The sequence below is a fragment of the Polyodon spathula genome, chromosome 3 (assembly GCF_017654505.1).
Source record: "Polyodon spathula isolate WHYD16114869_AA chromosome 3, ASM1765450v1, whole genome shotgun sequence".
Classification (NCBI taxonomy): domain Eukaryota; kingdom Metazoa; phylum Chordata; class Actinopteri; order Acipenseriformes; family Polyodontidae; genus Polyodon; species Polyodon spathula.
The window spans coordinates 36,311,970-36,331,121 of record NC_054536.1 but is presented as its reverse complement, the minus strand read 5'-3'; the positions used below and the strand labels follow the sequence as shown (position 1 = coordinate 36,331,121).

General features: G+C 37.1%; 1 protein-coding gene across 1 annotated transcript in view; it reads right to left on the bottom strand.

Annotated features, from left to right (window-relative positions):
• The window catches only part of mak (male germ cell-associated kinase), a 48,383-nt gene that overhangs the window by 13,188 nt on the left and 16,043 nt on the right, over positions 1 to 19,152 (bottom strand). Inside the window, exons 4-8 of the mRNA XM_041245178.1 lie at positions 18,827 to 18,948; positions 13,881 to 13,963; positions 12,908 to 13,040; positions 12,287 to 12,458; positions 8,445 to 8,612 (exon numbers count right to left, since the gene is read on the bottom strand). Of these exons, the coding sequence (XP_041101112.1) occupies positions 8,445 to 8,612; positions 12,287 to 12,458; positions 12,908 to 13,040; positions 13,881 to 13,963; positions 18,827 to 18,948 (678 nt within the window). The remainder of the gene's footprint in view (positions 1 to 8,444; positions 8,613 to 12,286; positions 12,459 to 12,907; positions 13,041 to 13,880; positions 13,964 to 18,826; positions 18,949 to 19,152) is intronic.

The following is a 19,152-nucleotide window of genomic DNA, read 5'->3' as shown; positions in this document are numbered from 1 at the left end:
TTCTCCGTAAAAAAATGAGAAAAGCTTTCAATGGTCATGCGAAACTGTCGAGAAAAGATAGCTGCTGCTGCATCCAGCGCTAAAAGAATATCATGGACATTTGCAGAACTTTTTGAGATGTTACAGTAATAAAATATTGACTTGGATCACATCATTGAGGAGTTTGATGATCAAATGAGTGATCAGGGGATGATTTATCAGTATGTACGACTATGAAGAGGTATGTGATAAATACAGCGAACAAGGGGTGGGGCGGGGCTGGAGATGCAGTACTGAGTGTCCTGTTGATATGCAGTGCCTTTTAAACCTGTTTTACTGTGAAAAAAAAAAAAAAAAACCTTTAAACATTGTGTGTACCATAAACAGCGCGTGTGAAAATAAATTGGACCTGACACGCCTGACATGCACTGAATAAATGGACTACAAGGGTTAAATTAATAATAACTATTTATTTATTGAGAAAATGTTGGTTTTGTCATCCAGCAGTCTACAGGTGTGGCCAAAAGTTTTGCATCACCTAGAATTTTAAGATTGAGACAATTTAAAGAATAAAAAAATCCACTGGACCGTTTTTGTTAAATTTTAATTACTCAGTTCAACTAAACTTAGAAATCTCATTCCCGCATGCAACATACAAAAATGCAGACGTCCTGTGTTGCATTTATGGATAAAGCTACCAAGTTTCTGAAGCCTAAATCTGGGACATATGTCACCCAGGTTACCCAGTGTTCTTTCAAAGAAAACTCTTCCTCACCCCAGTCAGTTTAATAATATTTTGTGCGCAGACCTTATCTATAAGAGCCACAGTCAGCTGGCTGTCGGGAAACAGCTGGTGGAATTATTATTATTTACATTTTTTGGAAAGTTGCAACAAATGCTGTGGAGCTGCACTGTGTGCTGAAGTTAACTAATATTTACTCTCTAGTTGTTGGTCTGCATTTTATTTTATATCAAAGTGCCGATATAAAATACATAATGAAAATAAAAATATTCAAGATGTAAATAAGCAACAATATCAATTTAGCAAAGGTTTAACACTTCCATTTACGGATTCATTTCTTTCAGTTTAGGGGCAAATTTAAAAACCTGACCTGTCTCTGGGATTATGGGGTCAGTTGGTAGCTTTAGATTTACCTCAGTCCATCAATGGTGCGTAATTACCCTTGCGCTATGGCCAAACACAGACATTCATGAAAAGCTGGACAAAAGTATTATTTTACGAAACTCGTGGGGACACCGGGACATGCTACCTAAAAAGGGGGCTGTCCGGGAAAATAGCGATGGTTGGAAGTTTTATTTATGGATGAACTGAAATTACTAAAACGTATCTATCATAAGATGGACAAATAATGATAATAAACACTGTAATATAATGTAGAATATTATTTCCTACCGTTTTGGTTTCTTTGTGGAAAAAATAAGGAAATTAAAATAAAGGGATATTGGCAACTGAAACATATTCAAGTTAGTTACAGTAATATATTTTTTTTTAAACCTGAAAGAAAATCACTTAAAAATACTGTAAACATTTCTACTGCTGACCTGAAAAAATAATCAAGTTTTGCAGATTAGCAAGGCTTTCTACTTTTTTTCTTTTCAGGACTCTTTACTGAGAAGGCATTATTACACATGACAGAAATCAGTGTGCTTGAAATGGTAGTGTTCGCTGTTTGTTTGTTTGTTGTTTTTTTCCCCGCCGATGTGTTTTAACCATGAAATCGTGGTAATGTTAGGATCCAAACACTTCCTACAGGCGTCTGTTGTAGCTGAAAGGGCATTATGGCCGTGAATAGAAATACATTTTGAGGGGCATTGCGGCAATTGAGAAGGGCAGCCACAGCAGTTGCCGCATAACCAGCGTTAATTTCGAGCCCTGTAATTGTATCACTTTCCATTTTACAGATGTGGTGAATACAGACAGACCATTAAAAATAAATTAATTAAACAGAACATTTCATAGACCTGACAAAAGCTTTTTGATCTTGTGAACCGTATTGGTAAGAATGTGGGACATTGGGTACGGACTTCATTTTATTAAACCGTAAAGAAAAAAAAAAAAATGAAATAGCCAAACTGAATTGGTGTAGAGTCTGTAACTGGTATTTAGTTTACAGAATCTTGACAATAAATACAAATAAGCCAAGGTCAAGGGATATAATTTCTTTTATCTGGCCAGAAAGATTTTTCATACTTTGCTACTGCCAACTAGATTACTCTTCCATCCAGCTTGCACCTATTTGATATACAGTGCACACGGGTACAGCTTCCCTATATCTCCCTCGATCTGGCTCCTAATTTGCTCTCACTAAGGGGGCTTTGTTTTATGTTCCACACAGAAATCTTGTGGCTTTGGAGTTAATAATATTGTATTATTGACACTTTATTTGAGATAATGTCATGGTTAGTTAATTTGTCACTTTAAGCAATAGATCTTAACCAAACGTGTCAAAATAGTGTGATCTCCTCATGTGGAAGCTACAAAGCAAACAAATACTGTTAATAAAGTCTTACAACTTGACATCATAGAAGTTGTAAGTACTAGTTCCTGGCTTTCCTGAAAAGCTGTATAAATAAACAGTACAACATGCATACTCAGATAACATTCATTTTTGGTCAATTGTTTTACAGTATGGCTGTGACAGGGTACACCCACCCCTATGTTTATTTGTATTTTTGTATTATTATTGTGTGGTTTTGGGTTGGCAGGGAAGCAGACAATTATCTTCCCTGCTAAAAATAACATGTGGGAATGTGGCTGGAGCCGACAATTAAGTAAGTGATTAAATTATTAATTAGGCTCCAGTCACAGGTTTATAAAATAGGTGTTCATGGGTGGGAATGGAGAAAAAGAATTATGGTTAATGTTGTTGATAGCTGGTGAAGGTATGTGTGCTGTGCTGTTAAATGTATATGTATAATTGCCATTTGGTGTGTAGAGGAATTTGTGAAGCCATGTGTGTGAAAGAAAGGTGGGGCTCTGTTTACAACCGTGGTCTTTAAAATACAGTCAACCTTGGTAAACTCAACAGCCTACGGGGATGCCACTTAGTGTTGTCTTATCCAAGGTGTCGAGTTAACCACGGGTGCACATGAGCCATGGCATTAACTTGCACATCGGTAACAGAACGGATACGTTTACAGTATTTACAAGTATAAATGTCCTTATGAAAACAGTTGAAAAAACTACAGTGAATGGATCAATTGCAATATACAGTACTGTACAAACTCGGTACAGCTCGTATAGTTCGACTTGAAATAAGAATTAATAAAACTACATCCAACCACAAACTGTTGACTGTACTTTTAGGTATTGGCATGTACTGTCTAATTTGACAGATAAAATAGCAAATGTTACCAAAATGTACATTATACATTAACTCGGTAAACAAAAACAATAATAAACAACTCATAGTTTCACACGGAAATCAAACATCGCATGCAAAAACACGCCCTTTGAAAGTTCTGCTGACAAGCTTGTTATCCCGAATAACCTGAGCTTTAAAGTCAATTGAACAAGAACTAATTTTTCTCACTCATTATGAACTGACACTGTAACCAGTTGCACTTGGTAGTTACGAATGACTGAACGATCAATTTCCTGTCACGTGAAAAGACAGAGTCAAGTTATATTTAATAGTTTTTATCTCTTCAGTACCAATAATAAGTGTAGAGTTACAAGTAAAGCGTGGTGTCGAATGAAAAAATTAAGAGGCAGGATGCATATATTTTACATGAAGAAAATTCAGGACCAAGACTGCAGGGCTTTAAACAGAGACTAAAATTGTCGCAAATCCGACCAAAACATATTTTACAAGTCCCATTCAAAACGTGCCACAAATACTAAGAAACGAAAAGGGTAGATTTAAAAATTCATGCTGAAAGAAATTGTGCCGTCTCCCATAACCAATGTAGATTTTGCTGGTACACCGTCGTAAAGAGCTTTATTTCGAGTCATGCTGAAAAGAAAAATATCTTTTTTTTTTTTCCCTCCAGGTCGTCTGCTGCATCTAGCACTAGTACTGCAGAAACTGCATCAACTGTAGATATAGGCTCTGTAAATCCTGCAAGTCGAGATTTTGCTGTAGGTGATTTACCGATAATTGAGCAGCAGCCTCCCTGTTCAGACAAGATACCACCACCGTCAGAAAAACTTGCATGGCAGTTTAAGACATCATGGTTTCAAGAATTTGCCTGGTTACGTTACAATGGTGAAAAACAAAAACAAAGGATGTATTGCGAGTTTTGCATAAAAGCAGGGCCCGCTATTGAAGGGAAAACTGATTCTTTTTCTGGAACAGACCATTTTAAAAGAGAGACCGTGAAAAAGCATGGTGAAAGCAGATGCTAGGGACTGCGTTATTGCAAAGTGTACACCAACAGAGACAGCCATGGCCAGAGCAATGGTACGTGCTACTGAAATTAATGCAGAAAAAAACAGGGAATTAAAAATTAAATTCAGTGCTGCTTATATGATTGCAGTAAAAGAATTACCATTCACAAAATTTTACTCATGAAGAAAGAATGGTTTGGATGTATCCAAAACATAGGACAACGATAAAGCATGTGCTGAATTTGTAGCTGTCATTGCTGAAGAAATAAGAGATTTGCAGAAGGGGGTTCACAGTGCAAATTACATTTCTGTTTTAACTGACTGTGGAACAGATGTAGCTGGGAGAGATAATGTAATTGTGTACTGTAGGTGTGTTTCTGCAGGTGTGCTAGTGAATCATCTGATAGGCTTAGATGAACTAGATCATCGTCATGCTCAAGGAATCTTAAATACAACCAAGAATTTGCTTGGAAAGGTTGACAAAGAATGTTCAGATTGGTGGCGAGACAAATCAAGTGCTTTTGGAGCAGATGGTGCCAATGTTAATAAGGGAGCTACAGGAGGGGTTGGAGCTCTCTTGAGAAGCGAGACTGGACAACATATTCTGTCATTCCACTGCTTACCACATAGACTTGAATTGTCAATCTTAAGTGCTCAAAGATCATTAAGTATATGACCTTCTGCAGCTGGTGTGGAAAACCTACCACTTTAGTCCAAAAAGTAAGTGCAAGTTGAAAGCCATTGGAGGCGAGTTAGGCTACACAATTAAGACACCTTAAGCTGTAAAGACACAGCGCTAGCTGCCACACATTTATCGGGCATTGTCTGTTTTTTTTTTTTTTAAATCAAATGATGAGAATCTTGCTGCTGGACAGGAACAATTTACTGCTGTGCATCACCACATGGAGCATCTTGCTTTCACTTCCAAAAACACAGACATTAACGGAAGAGCAAAACATGTTGTACAGGAAATAGAAAAACTTTTGTTTTGTAGTGTTTTTGTCATTTTTTACATGATCTCTTTTCAGTGGTGTCAAAACTTAGCCTTACACTCCAGAAGAATAGTTGCATCAATTGAGAACTGTGTTTTGACAATTAAAGGTTTGAATGAAAAGCCATTACAAAATGGCAAACTAGAGACATATTTGCAGCATATGGATTCCCAACCCAAGCAGCAGGATCAGTCAGGAAGCAGCAGTAGCTTTACCAGTATTACATTTCAGGTCTGATCTTGTTAACTTTGGAGATGAGCAGTTAGAAGTCTTACTGAATTGGTATAGTGACCTTTTAGAAAAGAATGTTGATGCAGTTCAAGCAGAATGGAGAATGCTTAAAACATTGGTCAATATTCAGTTTATGGATAAATCCTACATTGGTTAATGTGGGTACAATTGAAGATCTTGTTAGAATCAGTGCAGAGGGCCCTTCACTTGAATTTCTTGACCCAGAGCCTTGTGTTAAGCGCTGGTTTTGCACGAGTAAAAGGAGACAAAGACCAAACTACAGTTCCTGGCCAAGTGATGCAGACATTTTAACTGTTGGCTCAGACTCTGACGAATAACAAAGATTTGATAGTTGTATATAATTCACAGGCTTAAGTTAAGGCCAAATTCCAGCTAATTTGTTAAGAAACATAAAAATGCAGAAGTGCAGGATATTTGGAGTTCACGTTTAAAGCATGAAAGATGAGGAACAACAGCATAAGGAGGAAGGACAGGTGTATTTGACAGAATAGCAAATTACATAGAGGACAAGGAAGGCAGAGTAAGTCAGTTAGGCACTGCAGAGAATGAATGAGGCAGCACATGAGGCAAAGTGAATACAAACATTCTGGTTTTGTATCATTCTGTTTTCTTGTATTTTGAAGGAGTTGAATTTGGAGGCAACTAACTTGCTATTAAACTGGCACCCAACAATTGGATTTGGTGCCCGAAAATGTTGGTCTAGGAGCCATTGACACCTTTGGTAAAAAGTCTGTCTGGAGCCCTGCACTGTGTCAAATTAAGCGAAGGTGTCAAGTTATCCACCAGTCCAGTTAACCGAGGTTATATATATATATAGTTTTTGTTTCAACTGTTTTGGCCATTGTATCTATTTGTTTTATTTTGCTATTATTTTAATTAAAGGGAGCAAAAGCCCGTTTTTAACCTACAGCTTTCTTGTGTCTGAGTCTCCTTCCTGGTCAAAACAGCCTTGCCAGTGACGCTGTCCTCTTTACTGCTCCCCCCCCCCCCCCCCCCCCCCCACATCATTGCCAAGGCTCACCCTGCCTCTTCCCTCCTGGACCCTGTCCCTGCCTCCCTCATACCTCCACTCCTCCCTCTTATCCTCCCTTACCTAGTCTCCCTTTTTAACTCCTCTTTCTCCACTGGTATGTGTCCTGCCATCTTCAAATCAGCTACCATCATCCCTCTGTTAAAAAGAAAAAACCCTCTCTCGAACCTGCCTGCCCTGCTAATTACTGCACAATCTCTCTTCTCCCATGTTTCTCTAAGCTCCTTGAGCATCTAGTCCCCTCACGCCTATCACACTACATATCCGCCAATTCACTTTAACCCCGATTTCAATCTGGCTTCTGTCCCTCCCATTCCACTGAGACCACCCTCCTCACTTGCCAGAATCATCTGGCCAACTCCTCCCATTCTGGCCTTTCCTGAATTCTCATTCTCCATGATCTTTCCTCTGCCTGACACAGTCGATCACCCCATCCTGCTCTTCACTCTTTCTAACCTCAGCATCTCTGGCACACCTCTTGGCTGGCTGCAGTCATACCTATCTGCACGCACCTCTGCTGTTGCTTTCATCGTTTTCATGGTCAAAAAAACTGGATCTAATTTATATCATGAGAAATGTATTTCATATATTAAACTGGCACCAGCTATGTCAACAAGTTGAAAGCGTCACTGCAAAAAAAAAAAAAGCTTTAAAATATTCAACAGGTTTAATATGCATAATTTTTAATCATGAAAACAATTACACAATAATAGTTTATAAAATGGACTGTTAGAATGCTGATTGGTTCATCAGTGTTCCAAGCCGTTACAATATCCAGCAAAATGTCATGATTAGGAACTACTTAAGAACAAAGGCAAATCGCTGCACCTGTGCTAACCACGTACCACTGCGCTACCAAAATCAAAGAAAACACCTGTCAAAATACCTGCTGTCATGGAAGATACTGAAGACAGCAAGGTGTCTTTTCACATCTTCCAGTTTATATTAATTTGCATTACCAACCAGTTTGCTATTGTTTAATTTTCCTCCTTTTAGTTGGTATCAGCTGTCATTTTGTGAAACTGACTTAACTGGATATTATATTTTTCGACAGTATTTACATTATTACATGGAGTGTCTTAAGCATCTGACTCTCGCCTTTCTTCACTCTCTCTTCCCCTTTACTACCACACACTCACTCTTTACAGGTACAGTAAAAAAAAAAAAAAAAAAACTTGAAATGAAATTAATACCACAAAACAAACAAATTGGGCTGCTAAATGCTGAAATGATTGAATTTCTAAAAAATAAAAATACAATTTGACGTAAAATGAATGACTTAATAATTAATAATTTTCACCCTAATAAAGCATCTTAAACTCTTGCGTTGTTTGGTATACGCTAGAGCCAATGGGAGTGAGTTACCTAGCAACAATGTTATGTAGAATATGCAGTAAGTAAGGCAACTCACAGACACAACTAAGCAAGGTTGTGTGTGTGTGTGTGTGTGTGTGTGTGTGTGTGTGTGTGTGTGTGTGTGTGTGTATATATATATATATATATATATATATATATATATATATATATATATATATATATATATATATATATATATATATATATATATATATATATATTATATGTGTGTGTGTGTGTGTTTTACTTGAATATTCTTTTGTAGTGGATAAGGACTATTTTCTGCTGTGGAATGTTATACCTCAAAATGTTAATAAATCTTTAGAAACTATATAGATTTCTCCTTTTTTTACAAAATGTTTAGAAATCAGTTTTATATAAGCAACAAGGCACTTGAGGGCATGGTTGGTTGCAGGCACTTGAATGCGTCTTATGCCAAACAACGTACCAGGAAGTGACAATATCCAGCACAAGTACAGCATACCTGGGTGGTTGTAGGCCTCTTTTTTGGATCCCACTGTAGCATGTCTCTCATCAGGGCAATGGCTTCATTGCTGGCATTTGGAATTAGTGTATTAAGGTGTGTTGGTACACACTGTGGGAAACGGAAATTCATAGCCCCTGCAAGCTGATAGCCTTCCGGCCAGTCATTCTGTCAAGTTAAAAAAAATGAAAAAAAAAAGTACATGTGATTCTATTTTAAATGTCTTTCAACATGGTTGTAAACATGGCTGTACTCATTACCATGTATTGCGTTATGTACAGTGCTGGGAAAAAGTTTTTGCCCCGTCTGATTTTCTGCATATTTGACACCGAATGTTAACAGATCTTTAACCAAAATCTAATATTAGATAAAAGGGACCCTGAGTGAACAAATAACACAAAATTTTGAAACTTATTTCTGATGTAGACTTGCTTGTGTGTTTCGGATCATTGTCTTGCTGCATGACCTAACTGCGCTTCAGCTTCAGCTCATGGACGGATGGCCTGACGTTCTCCTGTAGAATTCTCAGATATAGAGCAGAATTCAGTGATGACATGTCGTCCCAGTCCTGATGCAGAAAAGCATCTCCAAATCATAACACTACAACCACCATGCTTGACCGCTGGTATGAGGTTCTTACTGTGGAAGGCAGTGGTTGGTTTTCGCCAGATATAACAGGGCCCATGTTGGCCAAAAAGTTCCACTTTTGACTCATCTGTCCATAGAACATTGTTCCAGAACTCTTGAGGATCATCTAGTTGCTATTTAACTTGAGACAAGCATTCATGTTCTTCTTAGTGAGCAGTGGTTTCCGCCTTGCTACTCTGCCATGAATCCATGAATCCCATTTTTGCCCAGTGTCTTTCTGATGGTGGAGTCATGAACACTGACCTTAGCGGAGGCGAGAGAGGCCTGCAGATCCCTGGATGTTGCTGTAGGGTTCTTTGTGACTTCCTGGATGATTTTACGCCTTGCTCTTGGAGAGATTTTGGCAGGACGGCCACTCCTGGGAAGATTCACTACTGTCCCAAACTTTCTCCATTTGGACAATATGGCTCTGACTGTGGTGTGGTGGAGCCCAAGAGCCTTAGAAATGGCTTTGTAACCCTTTCCAGACCGATAGGCATAAACAACTTTTTTTCCGGAGGTCTTCAGGAATTTGGTTTGATCGTGGCATGATGTGCCTCTAGAACCTGTGTGCTGACAACTTCACTCTGATGGTAAGGGCCAAAGTTAGTCAGATTTATATTGGGGAGGGCTGGCCCAAATCAGGCCTCATTGTTAACCAAAGTATTCTAACTAACCCTTTAATTGGATTGAGTTAACTCGGGGGGCACTAAGTTTTTCAGACCTGAAGATTGCATGTTTGATTACCCTACACACCAAACAAATGAAAGAAGCACCAAACTTTGGTATCTTTTTTTGACTCAGATTCTCCCTCTATATACTATTATAACCCACAAAAAGATCTGACCAAACTCAATGTGAAAAATGTGCAAAAATGCAGAAAATCAGACAGGGGGCAAATACTTTTTCACAGTACTGTAAGAGACATATGTTTTGCAATAGCTTCATCATCTTGCCAGTTTCCATTTTGATGGACAAGAAAACAGAACCAACACACTTTAGCAGGCTGATAATGATAGAAGCTGTATGTATTAGAGAGTTCGCAAATTACATATGTTGATTATAGTAATTCTGTTGGCCAGTCTGGAGAACAGACTTTCCAGTGAACTTCCACCTCATATCCCCTAAATAAATTAGAGGTAATTTTTAAGAAATAGTCATGTATTGCCCAGAACACTTTAAACACCTAACACTCATGTCAGATTTGTGCTAACCTGTCTGCCCATGGTGGTTTTCCTGTGGCAAATATTCTATTTTTAGTCCAGCCCAATTAACTATGAATCAGGGATCGGCTACATTAAGATCTAAATCTTAACTTTTCAGGTTTATATATATATATATATATATATATATATATATATATATAGTATATATAATCATATATCAATATATATAATATATATATATTACTATAATGATAAATGATAGAGGTAGAGTGATCAACCAGAGATATGTGAGGGCAGACATTTTGTTATGATTGTGCCCTCATACAAAATGGCCGACGATTACACAAATGGCCGACCAGTTCACAAAATGGTTGACAAGGAAATCTGCCCAGTGACAGGTGTCTTGGGAAAGGTGTGAATGGGGCAATTAAACTCCAACCACCTGTATAAGTACAGCAGGAATAGCCACAAAGATGTGGTGTGTGTTTGGAGGAGAAGGTTGTTTTGCTTTATTTGTGTGTGGACACAAGGAGAGTTACTGTGCTATGAAATATTGATCACCTTGTTGACTTGGAATGTTTGGACTAACCTGCCGGCTGTGAGAACCTGTTGTTACATGAAAACCTGTACTGTGTACCAAACTTTAACTACTTAAACTGACGATCCCTCTACCTGGAAACAGGGAGAGAATAAAGAACCAGGCCTTGCCCTGATAGATGATTTCCATTACATAAGAGTAGATGTTGAACTTCATGCTGATTTGAACTCGGCTCTCGCCAAGATAAGCACCAACTAAGACGTAGCTTTGCAGTAAACGAATGTGATCCATCTGCATCTCCATCTGATGATGTAGATATCCTTCTGTCTGCTGTTGATTGCTGGTGTAATGCTGGCTCCAGAGATCAGCTTATTTTGCCTCCCCAGCGCATCAGCACACACAACGGCTGCGATGCTGGCTCCGGGGAGCAACCCAGTGCAGTCTCCCCAGCGCATCAGCATGACAACCGTCTGGATTGATTTAAGTAGGGTACATCTCTGGGGTCTTCAAGTGGGCACCTTCCATCCTTGATGTTTCATTGACTAGCCCATGACATCTCAAGAGGGCTCAACAGCATCACCCCCTCCATCCCCCACTCAGCTCAGCCCAGCTTACTTACATGTACATCAGTGTTGCTTTCTTTCTATTGTGCTTGAGATCCCCATCCAGAATCTTTCCGTCTCAACCACAGCCAGTTGCTGCTCCTTTCTGCTGCTCAGTTAAGTTCTTCACTGTGTTAAGCAACTCTTGGCCACTGAACCGACATCTCTGAGAAACTGGGTTGTAGAGTGTGCCACAAATCCTCGACAACCCACCTCCACTGGGTAAACTCAGACTCTCCATCCTCGCTGTTCCGCTTCAGCAGCTAGTTGAGCATACCGAAGTTTCTTCCTCTCATAAGTCTCATCCACAGAATCTTCCCATAGCACTCTTAACTCTACCAGATGAACAAGGCGTGCTGATCCAGACCACAAGAAAATGTCTGGTTGAAGGTTAGTGGTGGCAATTTCAGGTGGAAAAATAAGCCGTTGACCAACATCTGCCAGCATTTTCCAGTCTCTAGCAGCTTCCAGTTGTCCTGGGCGAGGCTTGGTTTTAACACCTTTTCTTGGTGGTTGCTCTCCTGGATGGAGGAATATTGTCTTTTGTGTGTAATACTTTGATGGAACTGGTGGCAATTTATTGGTCAGGTTATGTTTGTCTTCCAATGCTAAGGCCAAACATCGCAGCCCCTGGTCATGGCGCCAAGTAAACCATTCTTGGCTAAGACCCACCATACTTACTGTCAAAATGTGCCTTAATGTAATGAACTAAGACATCAGCGTGTTATCCCATTATTCTCATACAAATTGATATACAAGTTTGCTGTTGCGGGCCCTGCTTTGCTACAATTATATATATATATATATATATATATATATATATATATATATATATATATATATATATATATATATATATATATATATATATATATAGGGAAGGAAGGAAGAAGTTATTTTAGTACTGACCTTCTTCACTGTTCCCAACACTTGGCAAATCTTAAAGATTTCATCGACTTCACTATTTCCTGGGAAAAGGGGCCGCAGAGTATAGAGCTCAGCCATTATACAGCCCACTGCCCACATGTCAATGGGAGAACTGTAAACTGAAGATCTCAGCAACACTTCTGGAGCACGATACCTGGTGAAGTTCAAAGTATATGTTTTATATACACAAATCATTACTAGCAGAAATGTACCTTCACAGATTATGCAAAAAATGTTTAAACAAAGGTGGTATATAGTAAGATCTAATTTAAAAATATGTAAAAGGACTCAGGGTAGTGGTGAATTTGATATACCTAAATTGTGTCAGTATTTGGATTTGGAACAGCAATTACACAGATCTCCAGGTAAACACAAAGAAAGTTATTTTTTCCACTTCCGGTAACACAATTAAGATTGCAGCTGGACACAGAATTACCAGCATAATCCAATAAAAGTAAATCTAATCTGATTAAAAATTTAAAAAACTGGATTATATTTCTCAGAGGTTTCACCTTTGCAAGTAGTATAGCCTGTACTTAGGGGATTGGTGACATACTGGATTTGTTACGTAAATTCTTTAGAAATAACTTTAATTATACTTGCCATCTGGTGGAAACATAGTCTGTGTAAGGAGGACGTGACCTAATTTCTCTAGCTAATCCAAAATCTCCAATTTTTATAAGTTCAGGGCCCATGCAGAGCAGATTCTCTGGTTTCATATCACGATGAAAAAATCCTAACAGAAAAATCAGAAGGCAAAAGAAATTTCTTTATGTTATATATATATATATATATATATATATATATATATATATATATATATATATATATATATATATATATATATATATATATATATGTGTGTGTGTGTGTGTGTGTGTGTGTGTGTGTGTGTGTGTGTGTATGTATGTATGTAACATTTGTTTGGGAAAACACTGTAATTGATTTGTTACAGCATAAAACAGTAACCTATTTTACCAAGCATGTGTGAAATCTTCAAATATTTAATTTATTTTCAAAGATAGTAATCCCTTAATGATACAACTGTTGAGTAAAGATGACAAATACAACATAAGCCTGCAATTCCACTATACAGTATTATTAAAATATATCAAATACATGTATTTACTGTACAATGTCAGATCACAAAATAAAACATCAAGGATATGCTAGCAGTATGAACTACCTCAGTAGAATTATAATTATTCAATATCAAATGTAATTAATGAAATGAACAAAATAATATAATAAACTATAATTAAATGAGGAGTCCTGGTATATATATATATATATTTTACTGTGCCTTTACTTCTACAAATACAATACAACAGAAGCTGTACTTATGATTTATAATTGAAGTATTTTATTTTTACTGATAAAAACATTCTCAAACTTTATGACAGACAGTAATTGTAAGTGGTTTCATACCTTGATCCATTCATTTTAAAATACATTGTGAAAAAATAGGTTCTGGAAAATAAACTTGAAGCAGTGACATCAAAAGAAAACATTTCACCGTGAAAACACTGAAGAAAGAAAAATGACTACAGCATAAACAGGACAGAGAGGATCTTACCATGCTTGTGTACAAAAGCTAAGCCAGAGATCAATTGGAACATTATGTTCCTTATTTCACTTTCACTGAACAGCTTATTTTCTCTGGCAACAGACAGAGAGAAGGAAGACAGGAAAAAAAGATGAGAAAAATGCCATCAAAAAAAGCATGTTCGCGTGAGCTAGTGATACCATTGGTATGAGCAGCAAACTCAAGATAAGGTTACTAAAAAGTTCTACGAATTACTAAAAAGCTGTGTGCATCTAATGCAGCTGAGCTGGTTAAACCAAAATGCATGTATTGATTGCTATCATGTATAAAGTGCAAAAGTATAGAACAGTGGTGGCCAATACACCTAACACTGAGATCCATTTTGGTGGATCTCAACGGGCTCCGTGATCCACCAGTAAGCTATGACCAACAATTATTAGCAGGATTTAATATAATAGTGTCCAAAATGTAAGATAGCAATAATAAAATAAAACAAAAACATAACAAACGCTCAAAGGTATTTATAAAACAGAAACATAACAGCATGTTTCATCTGAGTCTTGAAACCTGGTGTAGGCAGGACTCTATGCTTTTTTTTAGGTACATGTGCGCCAAAAGTTTATCTTGCAGATTTATTTTTTTATGTATTTTTTATCACTGAAATAGATGCAGTACTGTTTTTTAAGAATATCAGCATTATTATTATTAAAATAAATAAAATAAAACATTTTATAGGCCAATAAAATGTGATTAATGTGGATCACGAACCACATCTACCAAAAACACAACCTTTTTGTACAACGTCACGTGTGACGTTTCAAAAGGTAATCAGTTCTCGGCCTGTATGTCTGGCCTACAGGTTTGTGAGATTAAAAAAAAATAATAATAACATGGTGAATACATGCCTGTGCGGGGGTAGCACAAACTCAAACCTGTCAGGGCATTGGGTGCATGCCTTTCAAGGGAAAAAGAGTGGCGTATTTCATTCCTGGGTGCGTTATGTACAAGTTAAAAGAGGACTTCACCGCGAAATTCATTCACCAAAAGAATTTTGTTGTGGCGCACACTTTCTCGACACTGATTATCTGGAGGGCAACTGACTTGAATATCTGAATTGAAAAATAATTTGTTATTTTGCTCACCTTGTTTTGACAAATTTTCAGACTGTCTGGAAATGAGTAGCCATCGCACTGTTAAATCAGTGAAATTGGTGGGGTATGGGATTGGTAGTTTGGAATGCAGTGGACACCAATAAACTGCATTCCCCGAGTGCATTACGATTCCACAATGAGAGTTTGGCTGCGTTGTTTTATTTTTTCGGTGCACTGCATCGCTGAGTCGGAAGTGACATCACTTGGCGCTTATCGGTGCAGGTGATTTAACAACAGTTTGGTGAATCAACATGGCTGATGATATTGCTGCTGCTGCTGCTGCTGCTTGCAAGGCTGTGGTTGACTTGTGTGAGGGTGATCGCATGCTATTAGACTGGTAGGAAGGTGATGATGGCATTGACAGCCAGATAACAAAGTACATCGAAATTAAATTATGCAAGAAACCGAAAGTCCAAGGATATGCTCAAGATGTTGTGACTACAAAATAAACGGAAGGCTTATTGGGACAAACTAAGAACTTGCATCTGTTAAGGATTAATTATCTTTAACCGACTGATATTATAGGGATATTAGGGCTAGGTTGTTACATTAACATCGAATGTACAAAGTAGCTAGCCTGCAACTGTAAATATTAATATATTAATAGATACACTTTCAAATACAGGTAGCCACGATTTCGCAACTTTATAACATATTTGTTTAAAGTTTTAAAAGAACAAAAAACATACACGGGATAAAAAAAATAAATCATTTTCTCTCTCGTCTCATATCTAATTATTGAAGTCAGGGTACAAAAGGCAGGATCTAACGGCAAAGGCAGTTTTTCAAATACATTACAACATGAGATTGTTGGCTAATATTTATATAAATATTTTTATTAGCGCTACATATTTATTATAAACACAACTCTATACCCATTTTCAAAAGATTTGCCTTCTCTGCATCTACAATTAAATTGATAGAAGTGGCTCCGTACTGGAGACTAACTTCTTGCATGGCTGTGGCCATATTGGTTTTGCTGCAATTTACAGACTCTCAACTTTAGAACATAAGAAAGTTTACAAACCTGAGGAGGCCATTCAGCCCATCTTGCTAATTTGGTTTTTAGTAGCTTATTGATCCCAGAATCTCATCAAGCAGCTTGTTGAAGGATCCCAGGGTGTCAGCTTCATTACTGTGGAGTTGATTCTAGACTTCCACAATTCTCTGTGTAAAAAAGTGCCCCCTATTTTCTGTTCTGAATGCCCCTTTATCTCATCTCCATTTGTGATCCCTGGTTTTGTTTTCAGGTCAAAAAAGTCCCCTGGGTTGACAATGTCAATACCTTTTAGAATTTTGAATGCTTGAATCAGGTCACCACATAGTCTTCTTTGTTCTAGACTGAACAGATTTAATTATTTTAGCCTGTGTGCGTATGACATGCCTTTTAAACCAGAAATAATTCTGGTCACTCTTCTTTGCAATCTTTATAGAGCAGCAATATCCTTTTTGTAGCAAGGTAATCAGAACTGAACACAATATTCAAGATGAGGTCTTACTAATGCATTGTACAGTTTTAACATTACTTCCCTTGGTTTAAATTCAACACTTTTCACTATATATCCAAGCATTTTGTTGGCCTTTTTTATAACTTCCCCACAGCTAGATTAAGACATTTCCGAGTCAACATAAACTCCTAGACATTTTTCATAGATTCCTTCTTTAATTTCAGTATCTCCCACATGGTACTTATAATACACATTTGTATTGCCTGCATGCAGTACCTTACACTTTTCTCTATTAAATGTAATTTGCCATCTGTCTGCCCAGTTCTGAATGCTGTCTAGATCGTTTTGAATTTTGTGTCGTCTGCATATTTAACAAGTTTGTTTACTATACCAGCGTCTAAATCATTAACATAGATTAGGAAGAGCAGAGGACTCCACTGGTTACCTCGCTCCATTTTGAGGTTTGCAATTATCCATTGTCGATGTTGCATACTCAAAAAAATCAAGCAGGTTAGTTAGACACAATCTCCCTTTCCTAAAACCATGTTGACTGTCTCCCAGGACACTGTTACTATATAGGCAATTTTCCATTTTGGATCTTATTATAGTTTCCATAAATTTACATATAAGTCAGGCTTATTGGTCTGTAGTTACTTGGTTCGGTTTTGTCTCCCTTTCTGTGGATAGGTATTACGGTTGCAATGATCCAGTCTGTTGGTACAACCCGTCTCAAGAGACAGTGCATGACCTTGGTTTGTAAATAACTCATTTCATTTCTTTGAGTACTATCGGGAGGATCTCATCTGGCCCAGTGGATTTGTTTATTTTAAGAGCTCCTAGTCCCTTTAACACACCTTGGTGAATCCGCTGCTTCAACGATGACTCATCGGTGAGTTTAACAAAAGTTCGTTGCGAGTCTACTGGTGAATTTAACAACGGTTTGGTGAATCTGCTTTACATCGGTGCATGCAGCCGTGAATAAAACAACATGCCCTTTAGATCTAACTGAGGTTTTTTTTTTTTTTCAGCAAAAAAAAAAAAGTCCTGTTTATTTTTTATAGTCCAACCTTTAGAAATTTCTAGTCGCACACAAGCGCCTAAATTAAACTTTATGTTGACACAAGCATTTTTTCAGTCTTATGCAGAAACCATCTGGATATTTTCATCTATGATACTGGAACAAAAACTTGTATGATTATATGTTACTAGTGCTTGTTCTGATTTGACCCGAGATCCACCAAAAATCTTTTTGCAATCAATATCCACGTATTGGCCACCACTGGTATAAATTGTATAGATTAGAAGTTCAGATATTGTAATAAAGGAATATACAATTTGATGCATGTCTCGGAATATGAAGTTAACTTAATATACTATGTTGCAGCAACTTGGTATCACATGCCCAACTTCCCAACCAAAAACAAGAAAGCAGGTGGTTATCCAATAACCTATATTGTTCCAAGATATTCTATCATTGCAGAATATTTTAAATTAAGCAAATATGTTTTATTTACTCCAATCTCATTCTACTAGCTGCATCCCCTTGTGTTAGCACAGGATAAAATGTCCATGTATCTCAGGTCCTCAAAAAAAAAAAGCTTTACAGTACTTCAAACTGTTCCGAAGTACAAGGATATTTCCTGCTTAGTTGTTCTAGATCTGTAGAGGGAATGATCTCTGATCACCCTGAAAGGACAACCTACCGTGTTTATGGATGAAAGCTAGCCCTTGTATTATTTGATACATTATGTTTCTGATGACTGACTCGGGAAACAACTTGTTTCTGTGGAGAAACAAATTAACAAAAGTTGATCAAAATGAAAGACTTTATGAACAACTCTGGCTATGACTGTACTGTAAATGGAATAATAAAATGAAAGAACAAATGTGTTTCAAATAGGGGTTGGATTTTTAACCCTATTAGTTTGGCATATTTAATCAAGTAAAGAGAAAAACAATTATATTGATGCTATGAGAATAAACAGGTGAATTTGCCTGTAATCATTTAACAGCACTTGTTGTTACTTGTTTCCAGTTAGCACCTCAGAAGTCTACATTGAGGCTACACCCAGGAATGATATCAATTATTGTTGGGAGGTCATATGATATATGTTTTATAAATAACTATAAAATACTTATTTCTCTAGTGTGAAATATCAATTAATAATGGTATACTGTAAAATTGCCTCTATCACCTACTTGATTATTTGAAGGCCAGAGTTAATATAAATTGACGAAACATTTTTTTCCTGTTTGTTTAACCTTTTTTTATCCATCTGGCAAATCAATCAGTATTACAGAACTCTTTCATGAGTGACATAAGGATAAGGCTTGGCCACCAGTAGCAGATTCTTATGGAACAGCATATAATACTTACCTGTCCTTCATTAACTGATAGAGGTTTTCTTTCATATATTCAAAAACAAAGTACAGATGGTCATTTTCCCGGATCACTTCCTTTAACTTTATAACGTTGGCATGCTTCAGCTTCTTCAATGACTGCAATAAAACGTTTGAGCTCACAGTAATACATGTTTTCTTTGTTATTGCTAACAAATAATTTGGCATAGACTAAAAAGTTTATATTTTAAAATTGCACACAATATGGACTACACATACATATTAGAAGAAACATTATTATTATTATTATTTATTATTATTATTATTATTATTATTATTATTATTATTATTATTATTATCTAC